The following is a 13,454-nucleotide window of genomic DNA, read 5'->3' as shown; positions in this document are numbered from 1 at the left end:
CTGATAAGCAGGGCATAGAGATGGCAACATCTGTAGGTGCCGAAATTCAAAATTTTTAATATAATATTATTTAATAAAAGTATCTCAGTGAAAGTCAGTAAATAACGAATTTAATCTATAGGTTTCAATAAAAAACTTAATCATTAAAAATCTGTGTTTTTTAGTGAAATTAAATATTTACTTAATTCATGAATATTTTTTAAAAAACACATGCTTTATATTTTCAGTTGGGAAAATATTTTGTTCATTAGGCACTATTAAAAATAATTAATTTGTTGATTAATTATTTTTAATAGTTGATTAATCAACAAACTTCAACTTCAAATTCATGAATACTTTTTAAAAACACTATATTTTCAGTTTGGGAAATATTATTTTATTCATTAAGCACTATTAATTAAAAATAATTAATTTTAAAAAAATGTGTTCAAATTACATTTACACCAGTCACAATTAACTTAAAAAAAAAAAAAAAAAATTGTGCTCAAGTTAATGTCTTGTCCTTGTGAATAAATGTGTCACTAGCCCCATGGCCAGGGCACCTATTTTTAATGTATGCAGACCTCAGTTTGAATTCCACCAAAATTATTTTTATGAAAAAATCCTGTGGCGCCATCCATTAAAAAAATTTAAAGGATTACGGGAGACAAAATCAGTTCAAATGGCCAGTAGCCCTACTACAGTATTAAAGCAGGTAAAGTGAGAATGTAATTGATATAAATAAAATTTTAAAAAAATGTATTTTCATTTCAATTTATTCAAAATTATCTTCAAGGGTGCCAAATATACTTCTGCATAAGGGTGCAAAAAAAACTCTGAGCTTAGACTTCAGAGATCGCCAGAAAAAATAGCAGCTATCTTTTAATGCAGAAAAATTCAAGGTTTTACACTTGGGAATAACAACTCCAGTGTGTCAATGAGAAATTATGGAAGTGAAGTTGCAATTTTACATTTATTTAATGAAAAAACTTTCAAACCTGCAGCCCAGTAAGGTTCCTAGGGTTGATGGCATATATCCTAAAATGTTAAGCGAAGCGGTGAGTGAGTGCATTGAACCATTGAGGCTAATCACAAGAGCATCAATGAACTCGGGAGTGATTCTGTTGCATTGGGAAGGGCCAATGTATCTCCAATACATAAGGGTGATTTTAAGATGCGAAATTACTCGCCTGTTAGTCTAACTTCAGTAGTAGGGAAATCATAGAGACAATGACCAAGGGTGGAATTCAGAATCATTTATATAGAAATGGAATTCTGAAGGATCCTCAGCACAGTTTTGTAAAGGGAAAATCATGTTTAACTAATCTGGTTATCTATTTTGACAGGGTCACTAAAGAGCTGGACTTAAGGAATAATTCCAACATAGTTTATTTGGATTTCAGCAAAGCATTTGACTCAGTCCCTTACGAGCAGTTACTTTATAAGCTGGAACAGGTTGGAATCACAGGGAAAATCCTTAGATGGATAGCTTGATGGCTTCAGGGAAGGAGGCAGAGGGTTGTGATAAAATTGTTATCTTGTCTTTGCAAATTTTATACCCTGGTGCATTTCTTTCTTGCAGATGCCAACATGCAAATGGGCATTGCTCGCTAATGAAGTCCCGTCTCACCTGAATGTAAATTTGCAATGAAACAAGATCCTTTTCTTTAATAATCGTAGCTAATTTATCACAGAATAAAGCTGTTTCCACGTTATCTGCACTGAGCTTTTCTCCTTATATCTCTAACTCTCTTATACCATGCCTGTCTTTAAATCGTTTCAACCAACCAGATGAAAATGTAGGTGTTCTAGGCATTTCTAATTTGTCAAAAAAAAAAAATATCTTGCCTTGCTTAAAATCATTGATCTAGATATGGGAGTTCATTCAGCTCTTTGTTGTAAAAGCCACTTTATCTTTACATTTTCAAGTTGTTCATTTGTAGTACCTCTGAGCGATTTTATTTGTGAAGTGCAAGCAAATGTGTCACATTTAGAAAAAATTTATCTGTATTGGGCTGGTTTTTAATGATGTCCCATACAGTTTTCTGACCAATTCCAAATTCGCCTGCAAACTTTGAAACAATTTCACCTTCATCACATTTTTTAATAATTTCCAGTTTCTTTTCTGCTGTTAAAACAACTCATTTTTGTTTATCTGACATTGTTAGGGGTTGAAACGTGAGATAAATATTACGTACAACACACAGCAATCACAGGAACAAGCTTTTGCAATGTTTAGTATCACAAATGCGAATCGGTTACATTTGTATGTTATTTGGCGTTAGAAATGAAGCAGGTGTTTCAAGACATTTGACTTCGCATCTGCTGGTGTAAAATCATCTGACATGATTTACCAGGTGCAAAACAAGACTTGATAGTGATTTCCTGTATGTACTTTATAAATCCACCTGCACAGATAAATAATATTCTTTAAATGTTTGTTAAAAATAAAATTACATACATATAGGACCATTGTTAATCTGACCCTACTGATAATTGAGCGCCAGATAACTGACGTTTTACTGTACTTCTCTTTTCAAGAAATAAAATATATCCAAAATAATTTCATCTAATATGACTATAAAACTTACCGCAACCTTTTCTGCAGTAATTAGTAATAATAAAGGCAAACAAATGCAAGGAATCCATGCTTATTTTTTAAAAAAAATTCATCCAATTCCATCCTAGTATCAATCTGTCCAATCTTTAATTAAATTTATATAAGCTCTAAAGTTCTATGAGAGGCACTAATTTATTCCAACAGTTAATAGCCATTTGGGTAAACAACAAATTTCTTAAACCAAATCCACAAGTATCTTTTTTTAAGTGCATGTCTGTGCTAACTATAAGAGCAAAAAAGTTGTGAAATGAACTGTGATTTAGATATTTTCACAGATAGGTTTGTTCCATTAGTTTGATTATACAAGACAAAGATGAGGGAGAAGTTTAGGAGATGTATGAATTGATGAAATTTCAGTATATAGTAATACATACCAAGAATACACCCAGTTCTTTAAAATATTGTGGTCTCAGCAGTGCGCTGAGACCAGTTTCAAATTTCTCAGCTTCCATCAACCTGGCCAAAGCAGTAGCAGTGAGATTAGGTGATCTAGATGCCTCCAAGAGTGTTAGGTTTTATCTGGTGGACTATTTCGACAGCTTGAAAAACCTATTTCAAATTTATATCCTCCAAAATATGTAAGAAATGCTGGATTTCACGTGTTGACTGTCATAATCCAAAAACATATAACACACACTAAATGACAGAAGAGAAAGAGGAATACCAGAACTTTGCTCTGGTGACCAAATGTGGTTTTTCCCAGGTCAAGCCTCCATTATACAGTGATGGTTAGTCTAGGTGACAAGAATAATCTACTACCTAGTACTGCCCGGTGTCACAGAGGGTCAGCCATTTCTCTCAGGTGGAGATGACACACCTTGACCTTTGTTTATTCTGGATCACACTTGGGTGGTCACCTCCAATAGACCAGATGTAGTATTTTTTGACCTTGCACATCATGTGCAATACTGGATATCTATCTTTCTTTAAGTATCGTCCCACCAACAGAAAGGTACAGAGAGAAGATCTGGTTGCAGAAGAATAACCTGACGTCAAAATTCTACCGACTTCCCTCATAAGTGGGGCGTAAATATCAGCTCCATTAATCTTTTAGATACCTGAGTGGCAGCATTAGTTATCATAACTAGAATAGTAAGCAAGATAAATTTCAATAATAATGATACTAATCTTAAAAAAGAAATACACAATCTTAAGAAATAAAAAGTGCAACCTACTTCATAATGCCCTTTATCTGTAGATAATTCACAGAGTGGAATCTGTAGAGGTAGAACAGTTACAACTGGTCTGGGTAAAGTCGGAGGGTAACGAGATCCTTTACAAGGAATACACCTAAACAAATTCAAAAGTAGCAAATATCAGAGTCAGATATCTAAGTAAAGCTTGAAGCTATCCAACTAATATAAAAAAGATATCTTCTAATACTGAATATAGAAAAAAAATCTGTGAAATATTAGAAGTTACCTTTTCAGTAATATGCAAAGTGCATATTACTTTTCAGTAAAATGCAATTTTAGTTAGAAAACATTAAGCGCAATGAAAAGGACAAAAGAAAAAAACAGAAACCTTATAAATGAAGTTTAATAGCCTTAACAATTCAATAAAATATTATTTAGAAAAACAACAAAATGACCATCTCCAGGAATTTTATGGGACTGAGAATTTTTAAAAAATTTTTAAACGAAAATCCCAATTTTCGATGACAAAAGAAAATACTTTCTTTTTTCTCTCTCATTTAAAAAAAAAAAAAAAAAATTTTTTTTTATTAATTTCCAAACATCAAAATCTACAGTACATAGCACTATGCATGGGTTGAATGCCAAGAAGACACAAGATACTTATCTTGTGAAGATACACATGATCTGAATTTAATTAAAATTTTTTTAGATTGCAATTTTCAGGAAATACATGGGAAGGAAGGTTGTTCTAGAAAACAGAAGTAGAAAGGATAAATGAGGAAGAGGAAAAGTTGGTTCTTTGAATTTGCAGTTTGACAGTGAATGGGTGCTGACTGCATATATTTGGACTGGTTTGAAAGTGGGAATTACAAATGCCAATTCATAACAACAATGCCCATGAAAATATCTATAGTAAAGACATGCAGCAGAAACAGAATGCCTATGGTACAGAGAGTGGGAGAGACTGTGTAAGAGATGGTTCATTAATTAACTTGACTATTTTTAATAGAATCAAGAAGATTCAGAGAGATTTTGGGGGACTACCCAAGATGTAAGAGGAACATTCTACGGTACAGCAGAATTGAAATTTGTACAGTCAGTAGCTATTTAGAAGAAAAGTAACACTGAGAGGGAAAAAGAAAACCCAATTTTCTAGATGCAGAGGAAGCAATGTTTGTGATGTAATTATGCCAAGAGAGAGAGAGAAATCTGAGTATCATCAAAGATGAGCAAAGGAGCAGTTCATTCTTTTTTGTGAGAAATAAAACAAGACTGAGTTTTAGACGGATTAAAGTTAACTGAATTTTCTTTTCCCCACTGGAGAATTACCTGGAGGTTGTTATTAAAAAAAATAGGTGGTGGATATTCAAGAAGTTTAAGCTCCTTGTGGAGAGAAAGGTTTCTTGACGGGGAAGGTGGAATGTACTGCCCTATTATCAGCAAAGCCATGGATAACACTTTCGATCAGTGGAAGAAGGTCATTAATGCAGGGTGTCCATAAAGTCCTTATGCACTTGAAAACTGCAATATGCTAGGTTATATACAACGGAAAAACAATCTATAAATTGCACTGGAAAAGTAATTTATTCTAGTTTTTATGCACAAAAATAATTACATAATTTGCTCAAATTTTATTTTTTAATTTATTTAGACAACCTACAAGAGATGGCATCAACAGAAGAGAAATTGAAATGTGTCCTCTGGCTAGCAGAGATAAGTCCACATAAGTGATTATAAGAAAATTTATTACACAAAAGTAGTACTGCACAGAAATTCAAGTTCAAACTGGGTGAAGCTGTGTAAAGAGACTGGTTCTGTTAATAATAAGGCACGAACTGGAAACCCAGATTAAATGAGGAGACTGTGGCATCTTTGGAGGAGGACTGTGGAGGAAGCTTTGCAGCAAGGCCTGTGAAAATCACCAGGGCAGGCAACTTTGGAACTTGGTGTTCCTAAAGTAATAGTGCCCAAAATTCTTAAAGTGAAATTACACAAGTGACCTTACAAGATTCAAGCACATCAAATGTTCCTGAATAGGACAATCAAACAAGATTAGCTTCCTGTCACAAGTTTAATGAAAATGTTTAAAACGGAATTTTATCTACTGACAATCTAATGTCTAGTGATGAAGCAATGTTTTGCATTAGTGGCAATGTTAATCATCATATATAATGTATTTGAGGGAAGAATCCCTGTCATGTTCTCAAGCCTGAGAACATGACAGGGATTCTTCCAAAGTCAATGTCTGGTGTGCCTTGGGAATAAGACAATTTGAGAATTGAACCCAACATGGCTTTTCAGTAATATAGAGCACCTTGCCACTTCGCTCAGAACGCTTGATAATTTTAAAATGAAATGTTCACAAACATGTTTCGGCAGAGACTGATTTGTCTCGCTGGGCTTTATTCTATTGGGATATCATCATATCAGGTTCAAGAAATGCAATTAATGTCATAACTGAAAACTACTGGAGAATGTGTTTACAGAACTGCTAAATCTTTCTATAAGTAATGATGGAGCTGAATCAGTTGAATCTTAACAATCTTATGATTAAATTTTCTAAAAACTAGAATAAATGACCTTTTCCAATATATTTTATAAAACTTGCAATATTAAAGTGCACAAGGACTTTATAGACATCCTGCATACAAGAGGAAAAGAGTGGAAAAAAGAACCGAATCTTAGGGAACACCAGCACTAGTGAAGTTAGAAGACAGCCTTCTACCACCAGCACTTGCAGATAGTGGTCAGAAAGAAATTTAGATATCCAATTACAAAAAACAGTTGACAATCCATAAGATAGGAGTTTGTTTTCATTACACCAAATGTTAATAAAAGCCGTAGAAGTGCCAAGAGTAACTGTTGACTTTCACCAAACTTAACCACTAAATTAGATTGAAGATAAATAACATCATCGTCAGTCTATTCAAGATTTAGGCCTAATGGATGTCAGATGAACTAATTAGACATGTGACAGAGTAGAAAAATGCATGGGATACATATAAATTAACATGTGACACAGTAGCCTGTGATAGATATAAGTTGATCTGTAACCAATTTACAAAGGAGGTTAGGCAGGCGAAGGCAGATTATGAGAAATCTTTGGCAAAGGATGCAAAGAAAAACAGCAAAGAGTTCTTTACTTATGTAAACTCTAGAAGGAAGGGGATGAATCAGATTGGGCCACTTGATATCGATGGTTCAACTGATGATATCCTGCTCAGGTAGCTAACAAACTAAATGAATATTTTGCATCTACATTCACACATGAGGAGTTATTCAGGGAGGGGAATGCCAGAGACGTATTCAACTCTGGCAGTAAGCTAGGTAATCTTGTAATAACTGAGAGTGAAGTGGAGGAGAAATTGTTGAAGATAAACATAAGAAAGGCAACTGGGGTGGATGGAATCTATCCAGTTATATTAAAGGAGGCAGCTAAGGAAGTAAGCAAACCCTTAGCCATAATTATGAGAACTTCCCTGGACTCAGGGGAGGTACCCATGGACTGGAGATGAGCAAACGTGACCCCACTCCACAAAGGAGGATCAAAGGGAGATACACATAATTACAGACCTGTTAGTTTAACTTCTGTTCTAGGGAAAATAATCAAGTCACTGTTTAAAGAAGTGATACAGGACTAGACAGGACTGCAGTAATAGTTCAGACACAGCATGGGTTTGTTAAGGGGAAGTCTTGTCTGACTAATTTGATTGGATACTATGATGTAGTCACAAAGGAACTGGATGCAAAGAATAACTTTGATATCATATATTTGGATCTTAGAAAGACTGTGTCATATCATCTACCCAAACACTTAACATTTTTTCCATTTCTTCTATAATGCTACTACGTGTGTGTGTGTGTTAATTTGGACGCGATAATGTCACAGACTGCTTAACTTTAACAGCTTGATTTCAAATTGTTCTTAAAGTTGATTGTGCTAACCGCAACGATTGCACTACATGGAATTTCTTTTCTCCAGCTACTATCCTCCGTAATATCTGCATTTTGGTTTCTAAAGATATTGTTTTACGTTTTCATGACATACTCGGAAATTATTATTTAATGATATCAATGACAATTAACCACTGCTCCGTATATCACGAAGTGAGTTCTAGGTACATCAAAAATCCCTACTACAAACTTTCGAATGTGCCGTAGGGCATTTTTTTCTGACTTCTTTATAAAGGAGCTTCGTTACCAGAGGATTCGTTAACTGAAGTATTACTGTATATTATTCAGAAAAATTTCCTTTCAAAATTCTAGAAAAATATAATATTCTGTTATTGCAAATAAAGTTCAAAGTACATATATTACCAAGAAAATATATGATATGTGGCAATTAAGTTCGCAACTGGTGCAATAAAAAGAATACAAAGTGAAGTAGCTGAAAAATGGTTTTATTTTCATTCAAAGTAATCACCACTAGACTGAATGAACTCATTATACCATTCTAAAAGTTTCTGAAAAGCACAGCAAAGGCATCCAAACAAGTGATTTTTGTTTGGCATTATATTTTTCTTTATATCCTTGACATCATGAAATCTCTTTCCTAGAAAAGAGATTTCCTAGAAAAAAGAAGTTCTCTGGTGCTAGATCAGGAGATCAGGGTAGATGACTGATCTGTACAATGCCGTGTTTCATCAGAAACGTCTTCACAGCAAGCAGTGAATGAGGAAGGGTCTTGCAATAAGAACCAACTGCCTTTTTTTTTTTTTTTTTTTTAAATTTTGCCCTAGCCAGTAAATGCACTTCAACAGTCTTTAAAGCGTCTGAATGTACAATGCTTTTTTTTTTTTATTATTATTTTTTAATTTGGTAGTTGTTGGCGCATCAGCTTCTGTGGCCATAATGCACCTCCCAAGGTTTTTGCAGTACTTTGATCCAAGCCCGAGGCGGGATTCAAACCCGCGACCTTTGGGTTGCTTGGCAGGCACCTTACCCACCCGGCTAGCCCAGTCGGCAATGTACAATGCAACACTGACTCTCTCCCCTTCAGGCTCACATTCCTTCTGAATCACATCACTTTTGTTGAAAAACATGATCAGCATCATCTTGATCCTCAACATCTGTAAACAAAAAGTTGATGATTCTGAAGTTCACTGAATGCTCTACACTTCATGTCTGGGTTGAAACCCCCAACACTCATCTCCAGGTGAAAGTACAGCCAAGGAAATTAGAACTGCTTTGCTAAGTGTGGATGAAATCTTTGCATGACGACACTCTTCATTACTTCTACTCATCAGTGAGGCTGCATGGCACAAATTTTGCAGACATTCCTTTTCTCTAAATCTTCATGCAGAATTTGGTGAATCACCTCCTTATTTGTATTTGATACATCAGTCATCATTCTGAGGATCAAATAATGATATCTTGCCACAATTTCTCGAACTTCTGCAAATAATAATGTGAAAGATCCTTCAAATTTACATTATAAGGATAAACCATATTAAACTAAAAATGTTTTTTTTTTTCCCTTACAGGTTATAGTCTGGTTCTTGCAAAACAATTTCAGCTCAGTTACAGTTAAATTAGTTGAAACTCTAGAACCAGGGCATGCATGGCCAGTTTAATAATAAAATTCATATTAAGTGAGTCATTTATGAGAGGCACGTTAGACTGTGTGTGTGTGTGTGTGTGTGTGTGTGTGTGTGTGTGTGTGTGTGTGTGTGTGTGTGAGTGAGAGAGAGAGAGAGAGAGAGAGAGAGAGAGAGAAGGGAAAGGGCATTTAAAAGGCATTACAAGGAAATGCTTCTCCTGACTTATATATAGTTTTTCTGTATCCAAAGCAATTCATCTTACCTTCAATACAGTCAGCGTGAGAATAAAATATGACCTTTTATTACTGGATGAGATCCATAATAATTAGTATTTTTCCTACAGCACACAGTTATTTTCTGAAATTTTTCTAAAACTTTGCTTGAATTTAACCCTTACCAGAATAAGTTTCCCAAATGTGCGTGAGAGGGGCCTCTGTAGAGGGAGATTTTATATGTTTTTTATATGTTCACAAAAATTGCAAACAAAATTCATTATTATTTTTTTTCTGAAGCAATAATATTCTCTATATCCATTTATGAATTACTTAATTTGATGTCATTAACTTTTAAATCTCAATTCTTGAGAATTATGGCTTATATAAGCCAAAATTCAACAACAGGAAAAAAGGTGCAATGTCTTCATCCACTTTTCAAAGTTAACTTTGTGCTGCCATCTATTAAAATCATGTCTCCCATTAGTTGCAAACACAAACGAATGGCAATAGAGTGGACCCCTGCTTTACGACTGGTTCACTGTACGATCAAATCACTTCATAATGAACTCTCCCATAACAAAATACAGTTCGCTATACAATACGTAGTAAGCACCGGTTATTGTGATCATGTTTGCAAACTGAATTTTAATTCTATTCAACAGCAATTCTAATAAGCAAAAATAGGAGAAATATTATCCACAGGCTATAAAATTAAAGATATAAAGCACAAATTTAAACTTTATTACCTTACCAATTAACAAAATTAAATTATACATGAAAATCAGAAAAATATTTTCCACAGATTAGCAAAATAAATATAAATTTATGCTTACTTACATAGCTTAATTAGTATTGTAATATGTACATACTGACTAATTCATATTTCTGTTCACTGACTTTTTTTTTTTTTTTTTTTTGGTTGTAAAATTTAAAACAGACAAAAAAAAAAAAAAAAAAAAAAGCAATCAATAACAAAGCTTGCATAAATTGTGACTAGCACAATTATGCGCAAGTGAGATACGGAGTAACAAGTTTACGATGCTTAAAAATTTTTTTTTTATGCGATTGAAGATTTCATGGAAGGGAAACACATTTTACCATAATATTGTAAAAACTCATTGAATTCCAACTATTGGTATTATTGCAAATGCAATAATACTGAGTTTACTACCCATTCATAATAGATTCCACTTACAGAAAATCGGAAACTGCAAATTGTTTTTATTAGTTTATGGTGGTGTCCTCCAGAAATGTGCTTGAGAAAAATATCACAAATTCATCCAAAATTCATTCTTATAACCAAAAGTATGATAACGATGAAAGTGTAGTGCATTCACCGTTAACTGAGGTATGTTTTAAGGTTTATTCCAGTGTACAAGACGCGAGAGATATACACTGGAAAATTCGGTATTCAGTATTCTATATAAAACTAATAAAATTTCCATTATAAAAATCATCTTTTAGAGAGATAAATAGCTTAGTTATATGGAAAAAATTTCAACTTCTGTTGTCTTGCAACGAATTACCAAAAAACAATGTGTTATTGGGTTCACATTATGATATTTTCATGATATGATAGTGTCTCTGGAACAGATTAATATTGTAAAGTTGTGGTCCACTGTACATAGCAAATTCTATTCCTCTGGATCTAAATTCCAAAGAATTTCAGCTTTTGTACACCGAATTGGTTCCTGGGGTGGGGGGGGGAGGTGCAAACGGAACCCTTTATATAATAGAGTCAATCGGAAATCCCAGGGTTAGGTTTCGGACACCAAAAATTTTACCTATCACTTTGCATTGATTGTTTTTTTAATTAGCATTCTTCATAGTTGTAGTAATAGCCGATGGAGGCATATTCATACGTCTTACACACATTAGGGTGGCTTTCACCAGATTTCATACTCCGAATATTGCACTAGGACTCAATGAACTACTTTTACCAGACATGGCATCTCTTTATTCTATTAAATTAAAAACGTTATAACACGATTGGCAAAAACTGCACACAACTATCACTATTATTATTAAATTTATTAATAGCCCAGTTAATAAAAAAATGTTAGTAGTAGTATTAGTGGCATGTGATGCAAGAAAGCAAGTGCATGCAGCATCAGCCAAGTGCATGCTGCTTATGCATCATCAACCAAAAAAAAAAAAAAAAAAAAAAACCCACACCAATCCCTCCAAATGCCTGTCCAGTTCTGCCTTAAATTTATTTAACCTATCAACTTCCACGACAGATGGAAGTTTGTTCCAGCAATTAACCACCCGCTGGCTAAAGGCAAATTTCCGCACAACTATTCTACTTCTGTCTTTTCTTAATTTGAATTTGTGCCCCCTTTGGTTCGTAATCTGAAAAAGTGGAAGGATCCCATCAGAATTCAGCATGATCAACCCATTAATGGCCTTATACACCTCAATCAGATCACTGCTGGTGCCTAAGTCTCCACCCACTGCAATTTGCAGAACTTAAGCCTCTCTTAGTAAGAGGATTCCTTCATTCCCCTCACCAATCTTGTTGCCCTTCTCTGTACATGCTCAAGCAAATCTACTTCCTTCCTCAAATGGGGCCTCCAGACCTGTACGCAGTACTCAAGGCATGGCCTGACCATTGCCTTATACAGAGGGACAATCACCTCCTTTTCTCTGCTAGCAAAATTCCTATATATCATTGACAAAACCCCATGACCTGCCCTGGCAGCCTGTCTGCATTGCCCAGAAAACTTCATATCTGACTGCACAATTACTCCCAGGTCTTTTTCATTTTCTACCACCCTAAGTGTAGTACCACACAGTTGGTATGTTTCTCTGGGGTTACTTCTACTCATATGCAGTACTTTGTGCATTTGTCAAGGTGTCACTTCATCCCAAATTTTCTAGATTCTGCTGCAGTAGCACACTGCCATTACCGTCATTAACAACCCTTCCAACCTTTGTATCATCTGCAAACTTCGACACTAAGCCTGATATACCTTCATCAATATCATTGATAAATAAAGAAAACAGTGGACGCAACACCGAACCCTGTGGGACTCCACTAATAACATTAGTACACGAAGAGCAGCACCCATTGATTACCACCCTGTCTTCTCCCACTCAACCATCCTTTTATCCACTGTAGCAACTTACCCTTAATACCATTCTGCTCCAATCTGTACAATAGTCTTCCCTGTGCAACAGTGTCAAAAGCTTTCCTGAAATCCAAATATATGATATCGAAATTATTTTTTGCATCTAGTTCTTTTTTAACCACATCATAATATCCTATTAAATTTGTCAGACAAGACTTTCTCTTAACAAACCCATGCTGTATCTGAATTATTGCTGCAGTCTTGTCTAGATGATCCTGCAATGCATCTTTAACAAGTGACTCCATTATTTTACCCAGAACAGAAGTTAAACTAACTGGTCTGTAATTACTCGTGTCACCCTTCGATCCCCTTTGTGAATTGGGGATACATTTGCACATCTCCAGTCTGTGGGGACCTCCCCTGAGTCCAAGGATTCTCTCATAATTATGGCTAAGGGTTTGCTTAGTTGCTTTGCTGCCTCCTTTAATATAACTGGATAGATCCCATCCATCCCAGGTGCAGTGCCTTTCTTATGTTTAACTTCAATTTCTCCTCCACTTTGCTCTCAGTTATTACAAAATCATTAAGCACCCTGCTACAATTTGATAACCTTCTGCCATTTTCAAACCTTAATAACTCCTTATGTGTGAATGATAATTTATATGCAAAACACTCATTCAGTTTGTTTGCTATCTGAGCAGGATCATCAACAGTTGAACAATCGATATCAAGTGGACCAATCAGATTCATTCCCTTCCTTTTAGAGTTTATAAAAGTAAAGAAATCCTTGCTGTTTTTCTTAGCATCCTTTGCCAAAGATTTCTCATAATCTGGCTTCGCCTGCCTAACCTCCTTTGTGACCTGATTACAGACTAGCTTATATCTGCCATAGG

General features: G+C 34.8%; 1 protein-coding gene across 1 annotated transcript in view; it reads right to left on the bottom strand.

Moving 5' to 3' along the window:
- Positions 1–13,454, bottom strand: part of Ctf4 (Chromosome transmission fidelity 4) — a 454,523-nt gene that overhangs the window by 84,694 nt on the left and 356,375 nt on the right. The window contains exon 19 of the mRNA XM_090376337.1: positions 3,775–3,889. Coding sequence (XP_090232463.1) covers positions 3,775–3,889 — 115 coding nt within the window. The remainder of the gene's footprint in view (positions 1–3,774; positions 3,890–13,454) is intronic.

This window comes from Mastigoproctus giganteus, chromosome 6, assembly GCF_048544385.1.
Source record: "Mastigoproctus giganteus isolate SK-2022 chromosome 6, ASM4854438v1, whole genome shotgun sequence".
Lineage (NCBI taxonomy): Eukaryota > Metazoa > Arthropoda > Arachnida > Uropygi > Thelyphonidae > Mastigoproctus > Mastigoproctus giganteus.
The sequence above is the reverse complement of the archived record's forward strand: the minus strand, read 5'-3'. Positions and strand labels throughout refer to the sequence as shown.